This window comes from Schistocerca americana, chromosome 2, assembly GCF_021461395.2.
Source record: "Schistocerca americana isolate TAMUIC-IGC-003095 chromosome 2, iqSchAmer2.1, whole genome shotgun sequence".
Lineage (NCBI taxonomy): Eukaryota > Metazoa > Arthropoda > Insecta > Orthoptera > Acrididae > Schistocerca > Schistocerca americana.
Window position 1 is genome coordinate 880,091,573 of NC_060120.1, and position 15,867 is coordinate 880,107,439.

General features: G+C 45.4%; 1 protein-coding gene across 4 annotated transcripts in view; it reads left to right on the forward strand.

Moving 5' to 3' along the window:
- LOC124595329 (gastrula zinc finger protein XlCGF7.1-like) overlaps window positions 1-15,867 on the forward strand; it is a 119,138-nt gene that overhangs the window by 77,827 nt on the left and 25,444 nt on the right. For all 4 annotated transcript variants that reach the window (XM_047134031.1, XM_047134032.1, XM_047134035.1 and 1 more), the window contains exon 4: window positions 15,640-15,866. In XM_047134031.1, coding sequence (XP_046989987.1) covers window positions 15,640-15,866 — 227 coding nt within the window. The remainder of the gene's footprint in view (window positions 1-15,639; window position 15,867) is intronic.

Below are 15,867 nucleotides of genomic sequence, written 5' to 3' on the forward strand. Positions count from 1 at the left end.
CCCAAGGTTCACACTGTTGGTGCCTGAACTGGAAACTCCCCACAAATACCTGCCAAGAGTATGTGCCTGTCACGGCTGGGGCACAGAGACTCTGGGCAACAGTTTGTGAGGTAACTGGTGGGCCGTGGTGCCTGGAAAATATTCTAAGTTCGGGGCATGGCCAAGCTTGGGGCATGTCGGTGGGTGGCAGCCCGGCAGCCACCACGTCGTGCCGAACGTTAGCTTAACAACCGCGTGATGCCGCACAATGGCCAGTCCAGCCGCGTGGCTGGGAATTCCATGGTGACGCTGTGTTGATGGAGACATGCCGGGAGTGCCAAAGATGGCGGACTTTGTGAAACCTTAATGGCAGACTTTTCACACTTCATATAGGAATTAACAGTAGCCAGGTGAATCATGATACCTCAAAAAGAAACATGTACGTTACTATTATTTGCACTCCAATTCGGATGGTGTAATCAGATTTTCAATATCTTTATTAGTTTAAAGTTTAGTATCTGACTAAATTATACAAGTAACACCCAGCAACGAATTTCCAAAATCTAACCGGTTCATCTAACGTGTCGTTAGAAAGCTATTAGTGTAAACCTAAATTGGTATAAATTACAGGCGTGTAACTTGAATAGTACACGAGTTGTTGGAGGTCAAAGTGGCCGATTATTATCGATCGCGTCAGGCCATAAGCACTCCACAGTTACACGAAACAACGGTATCCAGTGGAACTGTAGCCACCTGTCTGAATTACGACGTCTCTTAGGTTTTCAGGGTGTATACGCAGACAAGGAAAAAAATCCTGGATTTCCCGATTAAAAATACACTTTCTCCCTGGTGAAAAAAACGCTTTTTCCGTGTTAAGTGACAGTATATTTTCCCTTCTCAATCCTTTGAACGGTTATGGTTTTTACACACGGGCGTAGAATTTCCCGGCACTTTAGAAAATGAAACTCGGGGAAAAAGGCACGTTTTGGAAATATCTTCTATGTGTAGCAACATGTGTTTTCGTATTACGAAAGTATACATTGAAATTCCACTAAACACCGCATGTTACTTTCCGAATCATTGAAATCGAGATTGCGATGAGCTTTTGTACGCCAGTCATAGCTCATGTTACGTGATCTTGCCAGCCGATGACAGCGGATGTTCAGAGCATAGGACACATGATGTAGTCAGCTAACAGCAACATCACTGTTAAGTAGTATGAACACACACAAACAGGGAAAGTCAACAGTTTAAGTTAATATACATAGCGTAGCTACAAGAAAAGAAAAGCTCTCACATTTAATATTGGTCTCTAAGGTTAATAAGCTGCAAGAGAAGCTAAGCTTTCGCACATAATGTTGATATTTTTTGCGCGTGTTACACTTTAAGATGTATCACACAAATGTGCCAGTAAAATTTTTAATAATGACATAAATGTCTGATCTTCAGGGTTCGAAATTCTTCTAAATGGCTTATCAAAAATTTTATTTTTAAATGACAGTCAAACGCTCTGTGATTTAATAAATTCATGGTACATTCTCGCACATAGTTCAACTTACGTTAAAGGATATTTTCTTTGAAAGTAACGCTTTTCAAACCACCATTCGCAATATTTTCCCGCGACCTGTTAGAAATAGCAGCAGTTGCCAGAGAGCGCGTATAACAGGCGACACCGCGCATGCGCAGCTATCATGACGTAGAAAGCCCATTTTTAAGTACGTGCTTGTAAAACATTGAAAGATCATACATTATGTCATAAAAGAAACAAGATATCAGAGGATACTCCAAGAACATCGGAATTTCTTGAACCATACTAAAATGTGCACATTTAATGTGCATACTTAAAGTGCACATTCGTATGTCCAGAACCCAATGAAGTAGACCTCGACCTTATATTAAACATTTCAGTGTAGTTTTCGAGATGTTCATTTTCTTGGAGCACCAGTACTGTATTATATCATGTTTGGCTCTTTATTATGGCATAATGCCATACGTGCTAGACTATGAAAATGTGCACTTGAAATGCAGCGAACAGTTGAAACTAGTCGGTACTGTGGAATTAAACATTTAGTTTCAAATACAGTGACTGCCTCTGCGGAAAAGGTTAATAAAAGTCAAATTTCTTATTACTTCCTTGTTCCGCAAGGCGATTAATGCTTGGCTGTCAGAAAGGTGGAAATAAAATAAAATCTGAAACTGACATATTTTAGCCTTCCGTAATTATGTGAATGTATTTTAATTCACTTGATAGCTCCCGGCGGCCACAGATATCCGTTTTGTTTTCATTTGACATGAGAGTAAACAAAGGGGAATCAGCAAAACCACTAAATGTAAACACGGGTCACTTGAAGACTACCCACTATAACTCAGACTACTCTGCACATCAGCCCCGGATCTACGATATCTTCGAACCGGGTCAACACTAAAAAATATATAATTTTCAAAAAATATGTTCATCTTGTAGCGCACATATTTCTGAAAAGTCTGAAATAAACTGCAGTGCCACGCCTCTTCATTAAGCATTCTTCTACAGCACATCACTGTATTTCGCTCTGTGGAATTGAAACGTGTATATTTTGTAATGGATGCCATCATATTATATGCTGGACAGTGGAAATTGAAATGTTCAGTGGTGCCTCTCCTGCTACCAGTCGACCGGTTTGACAGCCTGCCCCTCTTTTTTTAAAAAAAAAAAAAAAAAAAAACACCTCGCAATTAATAGCGGATGGGATAATTTCTAATCGGGAGAACAAGAACTCTTCAGAAAATTTGTACTCTTTGTTGCCTATTAGCTAATAACTTACTGTTTTGTGTGACATAAAATTAGGATACATAAAACCAATAAAGGCAAGAGATAAGCAAGGAATTACACATTTCTTCAATCCTTAGCTCCTAGTAATTTTTTTTCTCTCTAATCTTGCTACAGCATTACATGGCGTGCTTTTCTTTCTGCGAAATCCCCCTGCGGGTCCGGGGTAAGAATAGGCCCGAGGTATTCCTGCCTGTCGTAAGAGGCGACTAAAAGGAGTTTCAACCGTTTCCACATTACATGTGATGGTCCCCCTTGGGATTTGACCTCCTTTTTTCAAAATTCTACAGAAGTACGAGCCTTTTGGGGAAGGACGCCTTACGTGGTGTATCACTGGTCCTCAGTGCACTAAGACCTTGGCACTCAGCATTGTAACGGCGTTGTAACCACATCCACTATTCCTCCAATTGGGCCTAAACGCCTGATGGGTTGCACACGTTCCACCCATAGTGCGTCCCCATCTGCACCTACGATCATGATGGACTTTCCATGGCACCCGAAATCCAGCACGGTAGCCAGCCCGTTGTGGTGGGGTCGTCATGTACCCTCTAGGTTGTAGCCCCCTGACAACACAGGGATCGTACTGCCGATACCTGAGCTGCACTCTCCCCACGTCGGCCAAGGAGTAGGTGCCCGTCTCCTTGGGGCATCAGGACTCCCGGCAACGGTCATCCTGCCAGGTGGCCCTTGCTGAGGCTGGGTGGTGCCCGTGGGGAGAGCCCCTAGTCGGAGTGGGTGGTATCGGGGCGGACGTTTCGCAGATGAAACGTCAACATGTATCAGGTCGCTCTGCGGCCGAGTCTTTTAAAAAAAAAGCTACTGTCTCTGGTTCTGGTTCTCCTGCCCTTTCCCCCTTGGCCACCCCCTGGGAGGAAGGACAGGCCCACCGGCTTGGGGCAAAGTACTTCCCCCGCTGTTTAGTCTGTTCTCGGACCGATGGGGGGACGTTCGCCACCTCCAAGCCCATGTTCTTTGTCCAGCACATCGAGGACATCTTCGGGGAAATCGAGGCTCTCGGTAAAATGCGTTCGGGGTCCGTTCTTATAAAGACCGCCTCCGCCACACAGTCGGCGGTGCTCCAGGCGTGCGACCGACTAGGGGACATCCCAGTGTCACTGGCACTGAATAGGACGCAGGGGGCTATTTTTCATCGGGACCTCCTGCTGCAATCTGATGAGGAGCTCAGGGCCAACCTGGAGCGCCGAGGTGTGCATTTCGTCCGGCGAGTTCAGCGCGGCCCCAAAGACTGTCGCATCGACACCGGAGTCTTTATCCTCGCCTTTGAGGGGGACATTCTCCCGGAGAAGGTAAAGGTGATGTGCTACCGGTGCGACGTGCGACCTTACATCCCGCCTCCTATCCGCTGCTTTCGGTGTTTGCGCTTTGGGCACATGTCGTCACGATGTGAGGCTGAGCCCCTTTGTGGCGATTGTGGACGTCCTCTTCGTGAGGAACATACATGCACCCCACCACCTCGGTGCGTCAATTGTCCTGGCATCCACTCGCCTAGATCTTTAGACTGCCCCACGTATCAGAAGGAGAAGAAGATCGAAGAATTAAAAACTTTGGATCGTCTCTCTTATTCTGAGGCCAGGAAGAAGTATGACCGCCTCCATCCTGTGCCATTGACCACTTCGTTTGCCTCAGTTGTGTCCACTCCTTCCACAGTATCCTCACCCCTATCCTGCCCCCCCTCCACCTCCTCATCCCATCCGGGGTCAATGCCTCCGCCTCCCAAATCCCTCCCTTCCAAATCCTCCTCCCTCACGGCCCCTGCCGCCTCTGCCCCAGGGGCCACCCTTCCTCCTCCTCCTCCTCCTCCTCCTCCTCCTCCTCCCCCTCCGCCGCCTGAGAAGCGATCCTCTTCTCAGGCGTCCATCGGGGGAACGTTCCGGACCCTGGCTTCCGAGGTCCGGCATTCCAAAACGGACCCCGCGCGTGAGGACCTTCTTCGGGTCCAGCCCACCATCCCCGTGCCTCATCAGACTTCCAAGAAGGCCTCCAAGAAGAAATCTTTATCCCCCTCTCCAACCTGGCGCGTTTCGTCTGAAGCTCCATCCGCGAGTCGCTGCTCCCGGCCGTCCTCATTTTCGCCGGGACGCTCTGCTGCCAGGCGCTCAGCTGACCTCTCGTCGGCGAATGATGCTGCCCCTGCTACGCAACACGGGAAAGCGGCCGCAGCTGGCGACGACTCGATGGAACAGGATCCGCCTCCCGCCGGTTGTAGCGTTGTTCCCTCGAAACCTGGCCCTCCGCGGCCGTCGAGGTGACCAGCTCTTCACCCCCTTTTTTCTGACTAGCGATGGCTTTGTTACATTGGAACATCAGAGGTATTTGATCTAATCGGGAGGAATTACAACTGCTCCTCCGCCTGCACTGTCCGCTCGTCCTTGGTCTCCAGGAAACCAAGTTGCGCCCAACTGACCGTATTGCTTTTACCCACTATACCTCGGAGCGGTCTGACCTCACCCCTGCGGACGGTATTCCAGCTCATGGTGGGGTCATGTTGCTCGTTCGGGATGATGTCTATTACCATCCCATCCCATTGACCACCCCACTCCAAGCAATAGCTGTCCGTATTACTCTTTCTGCCTTTACTTTTTCTGTTTGTACCGTCTACACTCCATCGTCATCCGCAGTTAGTCGGGCTGACATGATGCACCTGATTGTTCAGCTTCCTCCGCCGTTTTTATTGTTTGGCGACTTCAATGCCCATCATCCCCTTTGGGGCTTTCCTGCATCCTGTCAGAGAGGCTCCCTCTTGGCGGATTTCTTCAACCATCTCAATCTTGTCTGCCTCAATACTGGCACCCCGACTTTCCTCTCGGACTCCATTCATACCTACTCCCACTTGGACCTCTCGATCTGTTCTACCACTCTTGCCCGTCGGTTCGAGTGGTATGTCCTTCCTGACACCTATTCGAGCGACCACTTCCTCTGTGTCGTTCGTCTCCTACACCACACCCCATCCCCACGTCCTTCGAGCTGGAACATACCGAAAGCTGACTGGGGACTTTACTCCTCCCTGGCGACCTTTCCGGACCACGATTTTCTATGTTGTGACAGTCAGGTCGAATACCTCACGGCTGTTATCATCAATGCTGCCGAACGTTCCATTCCTCGTACTACCTCTTCTTCACGTCACGTTTCCGTCCCCTGGTGGAATGAGGCTTGTAGAGATGCTATCCGTGCTCGACAACATGCTTTACGCACCTTTCGCCGCCATCCTACGTTGGCGAATTGTATTGGATACAAACGACTCTGAGCGCAATTCCGTAGTCATCAAAGACACCAAAAACGCTTGTTGGGCCTCTTTCACCAGCTCCTTTAACAGTTGTACTCCCTCTTCTGTCGTCTGGGGTGGCCTGCCCCAGCTGTCGGGCATTAAGGCCCACTCCTCGGTACCTGGCCTGACTTCAGGTAGTGAGATCCTTGTTGATCCTGTGGATGTCTCCAACGCCTTCGGCCACTTCTTCGCGGAGGTTTCAAGCTTCACCCATTACCACCCTGCCTTCCTTCCCAGGAAAGAGGCAGAAGAGGCTCGGCGACCTTCCTTCCACTCGCTGAATCTGGAACATTATAATGCCTCCTCTACTATGCGGGAACTCGAACGTGCACTAGCACTGTCCCGATCCTCTGTTCCGGCGCCAGATGCCATTCACGTTCAGATGCAGGCACACCTTTCTCTGGCAGGCAAAAGCTTCCTTCTTCATACCTACAATCGCGTCTGGACCGAAGGTCAAGTCCCCATGCGTTGGCGTGACGCCGTCGTTGTTCCCATACCCAAACCCGGGAAGGATAGACACCTTCCTTCTAGTTACCGCCCCATTTCTCTTACAAGCTGTGTCTGTAAGGTGATGGAGCGCATGGTTAACACTCGGTTAGTTTGGATTCTTGAATCTCGACGGCTACTCACCAATGTTCAATGTGGCTTTCGTCGCCGCCGCTCCGCTGTTGACCACCTTGTGATCTTGTCGACATTCATCATGAACAACTTTTTGCGAAAGTGCCAAACGGTAGCCGTGTTCTTCGATTTGGAGAAGGCTTATGATATCTGTTGGAGAGGAGGTATCCTCCGCACTATGCACAGGTGGGGTCTACGCGGTCGCCTGCCCCTTTTTATTGATTCCTTTTTAACAGATCGAAAGTTTAGGGTACGTGTGGGTTCCGTATTGTCCGACGTCTTCCTCCAGGAGAACGGAGTGCCTCAGGGCTCCGTCTTGAGCGTAGCCCTTTTTGCCATAGCGATCAATCCTATTATGGATTGCATTCCACCTAATGTCTCAGGCTCTCTTCCATAATTTGTGTGATGTCCCCGTATCTTCTCCTTCCTTGTTCTAACAAACAATCTGGTCATCACCAATTCTGTAGCTATTCCTGCCATTGTCAAAATTTGTTCGCCAGTAAACTTCACTAACCCTGCCAGAATCACAGGTTTAGATAGCCCGCGCTTATTTTCCGGTTTGGCGCTATTACGTGTTCGTACAACACGTTTTCCGTGTTACTTCCGGAATAGAACTTAGGCGGCTGCTAGCCGGGGACTGCAAAACTGGTCCTTACTAGTGTAGCGATCTGGCCAAAAGATTTCTGTCAAAATTTCATTTTCTTGGATACACCGAGAAGATAATCCGTAATAGTTCTCACCTGTTATTCCCGTCAGTCGTTTATTTACATTTTGGTAGCCTGAATCTATGGATTTCGCTAGTAATTATAACAACGCTGATCATTTGCAAACCCAATCAACCACATAATCAGACAGCGATTGGCATTCATCCGTTCGGCTTTACTCCGCTCAGCTCGTATAGACCCGTTCCCTTTTGTCTGCGGAAAGTTTATTTCTAGATGCGATGAGGATTATCCTGCCAGAGGCATCACATACACTATGCACGCATTCAAAAATCAACTTATGATTCATTCAGAAATCAACTTTAAATGTGTTCAAAAATGTTCAAAAACCAACAGGGAATCGTTTCAGAATCATATGAATAATCGATAGACAAACGTGCGTTCGATGCTAGGTGCTTTGTGTAACAAGTTGTTGTTGTTGTTGTGTTTTTTTTTTTCCTCGAGAATATGAATTTGGCGCCCCCTTTTCTCGGTAGCATCTAGCTGCTTGCACAACCAACAGCCACATTCCTTTAGCGAGAAGCAGGAGAATCTACTATTCAAACGCGGCTCAACTGCGCATGCGCGTGAACCCGCTCGTAACTGTTAAATCGAATCTAAATTAAACAGTTGTGACTTCACGCTCATCGGAGGCAATTTGTTGTTATGAAGCATTGCATGGTCTTCCTAAAGTCTTTGACACATTTTGCTGTTGGCAGATTTTGCATGAGCACTGTGTGTCGTTATTGTAAATAGCGCATTTCCTTTGCAATTTAAAATATTTTCGTTTTGTTCTCTCGTTTATGTTTTACTGTTGAAGTATTATTCTGCAGTAGCGGGATACAGTAATATCCTTTGTCAGAGTATCGGTTCTTACCAGCCAAAATTACAAAAAATGTAACTGAAAACTAAAACAATGAAAAATTCCCAGAATTCTAAAAAACTCCCGGGTTTTTCCTGGTTTTCTTCCGGATGAAAAAATTCCTGGGTTTTTCCCGGATCTCCCGGTTGTTCCGGGTCTTAAACACATTCTTTTTCCACTGCTTTTAGCATTGCCCACCAGAAAACGTGGTTCCTAGCAATGCGGACTCTACCCTCCATGGCTGTCAAGGCTATTTTAAGAATAAATAAAAAATGTAAATGTCGTGTGACTGTCCTGTCGGGTAGACCATTTGCCGGGTTTAAATCTTTCGATCTAACGCCACTTCTGCGACTCGCGTGTCGATGGGGATGAAATGGTGATGATTAGGACAACACAACACCCAGTCCCTGAGCAGCTGGGAATATAACCCGGGCCCCCAGGATTGACATTCTGTCACGCTGACCACTCGGCTACCGGGGGCGGACATTTTAAGGATAGTGATGACTATGAGTGTTGGGCGGTGTTTGTACATATGTTCTGGACTCTGTCTGCATCAAACAAGTGCCACTCAATAATACTTTGGAGGCTGTGTCTATCTGACTGAGGACATCCCTAGAATTTACTGTCTGTAACGTGTATCTTGCTCCCAACAGTTAATTGTCCAAGAGTGTGTTGCCTGTACTTTTTTCTCACCTGCCCCCCACCCTTTCTAATTGTGGGTGACTGCAATGCCCACAGCACTGTGTGGTATGGGATTATGACTGCTGGCCGTAGTAAAGCTGTCAAACACTTGCTCGCAGAACTTAGTATTTGACTTCCAGTTGTTTTGACTCTTCCTCAGCATCACTCTCCCGGCTGTTGACGCAGATGGGCTCTCAACAGAGACGACTGGGATGCCTTCACCTGTGCTGTTGCCCTTAGCACCCTGTCACATGAAGATATTGATGTGGCCATCCAGAGCACAATTTCATCCATTCTTTCTGTGGCTGACGTAGTAATCCTATATTCCTCAGGATCTCACCTTCAGAAGAGATTAGTTTGGTGGACCCCCTAAATCTCTCTGGCTCCCAGAGTTCGCAGTGGGCCCTCCAGTGCCATATGCACATCATGCCGGTAAATGACGCTGTGTCCGGGGACTGCCACCTCATAAAACAACAGAAACAAGAATGCTGAGAACAGTATGTTGCTACTGTTGCTACCTTTGGACGATGTACCCTCCCTTCACAGGTTTGCGTGAGGATTCCATGTCTCTGTGGACACCAGTCCCCCACAGGTGTACCTTGTATCTCTCTGAATGGTTCTGTCTACACTGACCCAGATGCTGTCACCAAACATTTTGCTTTGCATTAGGCTAGAGCCTCTATGACTGAGGATTATCAGTGGGAGAGTGAATTCACTTACCTTTCACTGTATGTCAGCTGGAGCCTGTAATGCTCCATTCAGTGAGTGAGAATTCCTCAGTACTCTAGCCCTTTGCTGTGAGATGGCTCCAGGGCCAGACCATGTCCACAACCAAATGTTGAAACAGTTGTTGTTGGATTGCTAACATCACATCCTTGCTTTTTCAACTGTATCTGGAGTTAGGGTTAGTTCCCATCTCAGTGGCAAGAAAGTGTGTCATGGTGGCACTGAAACCAGGTAAACCACCCCCCTCTTGAGATAGACTGCTGTCAACCACTTAGTCTCACTAATTTTCTCTTAAAGTTGTTCAAATGTATTGTAAGCAACAGGCTGTGTTGGTACCTTGAGCCTCAGGATCTTTTGGCTCTGCCCCATCTGCTATCCACTCAGATTTGCCTGCCATCAACACCGCATCACTGTCTTCTTCAACATGAAAAAGGCTTATGACACCACGTGGCATCACCACATCCTTTTTGGCCTTTATGAGTGGGGTCTCTGGGGCCCACTCCCAATTTTTGTCTACAACTGTGTGACCCACCATACTTCCTGGGTTCAAGGTGGTACTTACAGTACACCCCCCCCCCCCCCCCCCCCCCCAATCTACAAAAGAATGGGTTTCCGCAGCAGTCAGTACTGCTTTTGCCCCTTTTTCTAGTGTCTATTAATGGTGTAACTGCAGCTGTGTGGTCTACAGTGTCACCCTTCCTGATACTTTGTGCATTTACTGTTGGTCCTCAACTGTGGGTGTTGCCGAGCGCCGACTGGGGTGCTATATGAATGAATGGCACAGTCCGTGCCCTGACCCATGGCTTCCGGTTATCAGCTGCCAATACATGCCTCATGCCTTCCTATTGCCATCTTACTGTTCATACACAACTAGACCACTATCTCGATGACTAGCTGTGAACGTAATGAAGTTTTATCGCTATGGACCAGATTAATACATAAATACATATTTTTGTTTTAAGTAGTTTTCATTCTTGTTGTAGTTTCCTACATAAATCATGGCATTTGGAGTCTGAAAATTTAACTTTCATTTTCCATATTACAGAGTTTAGTCCATATTTTTATATCAGAATTGCATAAATCAATATTTTCAATGCTACATTATACAGAACTGATCTTATAAAAGTGTAACAGCATTAAAAATTCATCAAATGACACTTAAAGCATGATTAAAATTACAAGCTTTTGTGAAAGCACATTTATAAACATGCTGTTATGAAATGTGGTACTTGTTTGTAGTAATGAACATGATATTAAATTAAGGCAGCTAAAATGCACTTTTTTCGATGGCAAAGGTCGTTGGTACCCTCCACGTCCATGAAATCTACCTGTCGAAACTAGGGTGCAAGGGCTAACTAAGAAGTTTATAGATGGTACCTTATATGCCATGCCATCTTCATCATAGATATGTTACATGATTTCCATTCCTCCACATTTTCTATTTTGTCACTCAGTTGTCTTTTGCATGGAACACAAAACAATTACACCTTACAGTTAAGTGGGTGATTTTATGCTATCGATGTGAACAAGAAGGCTTCAGCATTTATAAGCGAGTGTTCCATTCAACACACAATGTCTGACACGCACCTCCACAAGTAGTACATTAGCCATATGTATAACTTCATGTCCGTGTCATTCACTGTTGATAATGATGAGGTTTGCTGCTATGTGTCATTGTGTGTTTTACACACCTGTGGTCTTGCAAGTGTGTTATTTATGCATCTACATTCTTTCAAATATAAAAGTTGCATATATCACTCTGTGTGCAATAGTTATAATAGAGGGAAACATTCCACGTAGGAAATATATATCTAAAAACAAAGATGATGTGACTTACCAAATGAAAGTGCTGGCAGGTCGACAGACACACAAACAAACACAAACACACACACAAAATTCAAGCTTTCGCAACAAACTGTTGCCTCATCAGGAAAGAGGGAAGGAGAGGGAAAGACGAAAGGATGTGGGTTTTAAGGGAGAGGGTAAGGAGTCATTCCAATCCCGGGAGCGGAAAGACTTACCTTAGGGGGAAAAAAGGACGGGTATACACTCGCGCACACACACACATATCCATCCACATGACAGGTGAGGTATGAGTGGCGGCAACTTGAAATTAGCGGAGATTGAGGCCTGGTGGATAACGGGAAGAGAGGATATATTGAAGCGCAAGTTCCCATCTCCGGAGTTCGGATAGGTTGGTGTTAGTGGGAAGTATCCAGATAACCCGGACGGTGTAACACTGTGCCAAGATGTGCTGGCCGTGCACCAAGGCATGTTTAGCCCCAGGGTGATCCTCATTACCAGCAAACACTGTCTGCCTGTGTCCATTCATGCGAATGGACAGTTTGTTGCTGGTCATTCCCACATAGAATGTGTCACAGTGTAGGCAGGTCAGTTGGTAGATCACGTGGGTGCTTTCACATGTGGCTCTGCCTTTGATCGTGTACACCTTCCGGGTTACAGGACTGGAGTAGGTGGTGGTGGGAGGGTGCATGGGATAGGTTTTACACCGGGGGCAGTTACAAGGATAGGAGCCAGAGGGTAGGGAAGGTGGTTTGGGGATTTCATAGGGATGAACTAAAAGGTTACGAAGGTTAGGTGGACGGCGGAAAGACACTCTTGGTGGAGTGGGGAGGATTTCATGAAGGATGGATCTCATTTCAGGGCAGGATTTGAGGAAGTCGTATCCCTGCTGGAGAGCCACATTCAGAATCTGATCCAGTCCCGGAAAGTATCCTGTCACAAGCGGGGCACTTTTGTGGTTCTTCTGTGGGAGGTTCTGGGTTTGAGAGGATGAAGAAGTGGCTCTGGTTATTTGCTTCTGTACCAGGTCGTTAGGGTAGTTGCGGGATGCGAAAGCAGTTGTCAGGTTGTTGGTGTAATGCTTCAGGGATTCCGGACTGGAGCAGATTCGTTTGCCACGAAGACCTAGGCTGTAGGGAAGGGACCGTTTGATGTGGAATGGGTGGCAGCTGTCGTAATGGAGGTACTGTTGCTTGTTGGTGGGTTTGATGTGGACGGACGTGTGAAGCTGGCCATTGGACAGGTGGAGGTCAACATCAAGGAAAGTGGCATGGGATTTGGAGTAGGACCAGGTGAATCTGATGGAACCAAAGGAGTTGAGGTTGGAGAGGAAATTTTGGAGTTCTTCTTCACTGTGAGTCCAGATCATGAAGATCTCATCAATAAATCTGCACCAAACTTTGGGTTGGCAGGCCTGGGTAACCAAGAAGGCTTCCTCTAAGCGACCCATGAATAGGTTGGCGTACGAAGGGGCCATCCTGGTACCCATGGCTGTTCCCTTTAATTGTTGGTATGTCTGGCCCTCAAAAGTGAAGAAGTTGTGGGTCAGGATGAAGCTGGCTAAGGTAATGAGGAAAGAGGTTTTAGGTAGGGTGGCAGGTGATCGGCGTGAAAGGAAGTGCTCCATCGCAGCGAGGCCCTGGACGTGCGGGATATTTGTGTATAAGGAAGTGGCATCAATGGTTACAAGGATGGTTTCTGGGGGTAACGGATTGGGTAAGGATTCCAGGCGTTCGAGAAAGTGGTTGGTGTCTTTGATGAAGGATGGGAGACTGCACGTAATGGGTTGAAAGGTCCCCAAACTGATCAACTCTACATTGAGCATTTCAATGACATTAAAACAATTATTTTTCAGTTTCAAGATGAGTCTGCTTGTATTTTGCATGCATAAGAACTTTCTGAAAATGAAACTCTACAGAGTGATTTTGTGTACATGGAAGGCAATTATTGTTTTTTGTTGTCAGATTAAGACACTGGAAAACCCTTCAGCATCTTTGAAAGGCAGTGTAAAGATTATTGAAGGCATAAATATGAAAATTAGTGAAGCAGATGGACCTGTTGCTGAGTTATTAAAGCAAAATTTGAGCTATGTACTTGAGAAAATCAGAGCTTTTAATCTGCCCACAAAAATTAACATTGCACTGTGTGGAAGAATAGATGACCAACTTGATGTCCCATACTCACTTCCAGAATTGTGCAAATTTAAATTTGCTCCAGTCACATCCTGTGACATTTAAAGATATTTCAGTCAGTACAAAGTACTGTATCATTCAAACAGAAATAGTATTAATTTTAAAAATTAAAAAAAAAAATGTGATTATATATTGTAATAATACAAATAATGTCAGTGAACTGTTTGTTTTTTGTATAATAGTGTTGTTTATTTGAAAATAGTACTTTTTTGTCTGTCTATTTTTTCCATATTTTATATTTCTGAGTCATATTATATGTACATATTGTGTCATTTTTAATTCATATTTATCTGAGCCCTAGTTATCATCGTTTGGGACTGGTCTTCAATGTCTTGTAGATGTGACTTCCTCATCTTTGCCAACATAAGCAAAAACATTGTTCACCCCTAAATATTGTTCAATGTGTCAGTAACACCAGCTGGAGCACAGAGTGCTCTACATTTTTGCGATCCTACAAACCACTGATCCCGTCCCATCTTGTCTATGGGAATGTGGCATATGGCTCCGCATCGCCTTCAGCCCTGTGGATGCTGGATTCTATATATGGTTGTGGGATATAATTTTCAGCAGGTGCCTTTTGGACTAGCCCTGTGAACAGCCTACTTTGGTCCCTTCCAAACAGATCAGATGCCAAAAACTCCTGCTCAACTATGGAATACATGTTTTCTGTTCGTGTGAGCATCCAGACTGTCATGGCCTTTTTCCTTGTAGAGAGATCCACCTCCCGCAACCGAGGCCCAGGACTGGAATTGAAATTGCAGTTCACATACAGGATTTCCGCTCTGAACTCCTACTTCCACCATTGTTGCCTCTTGTTAGCAAGCAACTGCTCCTGGTATGTACGCCTTCCTTGGATCTGTCTCTACCTCTCCTCGTGGCCAAAAGACCCTGTGGATCCCATGGTTTTTCACTGCCTGTTCCTGGCCGTTCTTGATGCATTTCAGAGTTCAGAATGGTACTCAAATGGAACTGTGCGGGGTTTTACCTTGGGAAAGATATGTTCTATATTTTTAAACAGTGTTGTTCAGTATTTTTTTATTTTATTTACTTATTTTTAATATTTTTAGGCCTGATATAAAAAGTTCTGTTTTGTCAGTTGCCTCTATCCTGTGCTCCTCTTAATCTGTCTTGTTGTTTTATGCCCATAACTGCTTTGGATATGATACAAGATAGGCTTATACCAGAATGATACGAAATATATTACCACTTTAAAACTGTGTGCCAAATCAAGACTCAGTGGTTTTTCCTTGCCTTTTTTGTGGGCTAGTGCTATTCTTGACCCACCTATCCAGGCACAACAGAGGAACCATTTTCACAGATTTGGAATTGTGAAGGCAGTGAATCATAACTACAGTAGATAGCTCAGTTAATAAGAGCACTATCTGTGAAATGCCTGTTAGGTTAAAACTGTTGGCTGGAACAAAATTTTATCAGTCATACTCATTCCAGTACAGAGTGAAAGATCAGTTCTGTGGTATGAAATGTACAGGTACCAGATAATTTTTTTGAGTCCTGAACCTACTGCCTAAATACTGCTGAGGTTTGATTTTTTGCCATAAACCGTAGGCATGTGATATCATAGTTGGAGGCTTACTTGTGTACAGTGTTGTTTAATCACTCCTTGTTTTTGAAGTCCAGATTGTAGCAAACCCATACGTTAGCTGTGTGGAAATTCAGAAAAACCTGGATACTACAGTCAGTAGTGCACTTGCCTGTGAAAGGCAAAGGTTCTGGTTCAAGTTCCAGTCTGGCACACACTTTTAACCTGCCCAGAAGTTTCAAATTAGTGCACATTCTGCAGCAGAGTGAAAATTTTTCTAGATCCATCTTAATTTCCCGTCCCTTTTCCCCCCAGTATCTGGTTACAATTTGTGTTTTGTATATTGTCTTCCATAAGAAAAATAATGGCATCACTTTCATGTTTTGTCGCACATGACTTTATAACTTTGTGATTAATATTGATTAATATGTTTGTGATATAGGAATGTGGCAAAAAAAGCAGCAGTAGTGGGGGACTGTATCATCACATGAAATCTCATCTACCACCAGCTTATGAATGTGCAGAATGTAGTAGAAAATTTGATAGGAAAAAGACACTTGAATCACATTGGCACAGAATACATGGTGACAGTACCCAAAATCAAAAAGAAGTTCATGTGAGACCTAAATCACCTAAGTGCAATTCCGGTACTCATCAGGTACTTTTGAAG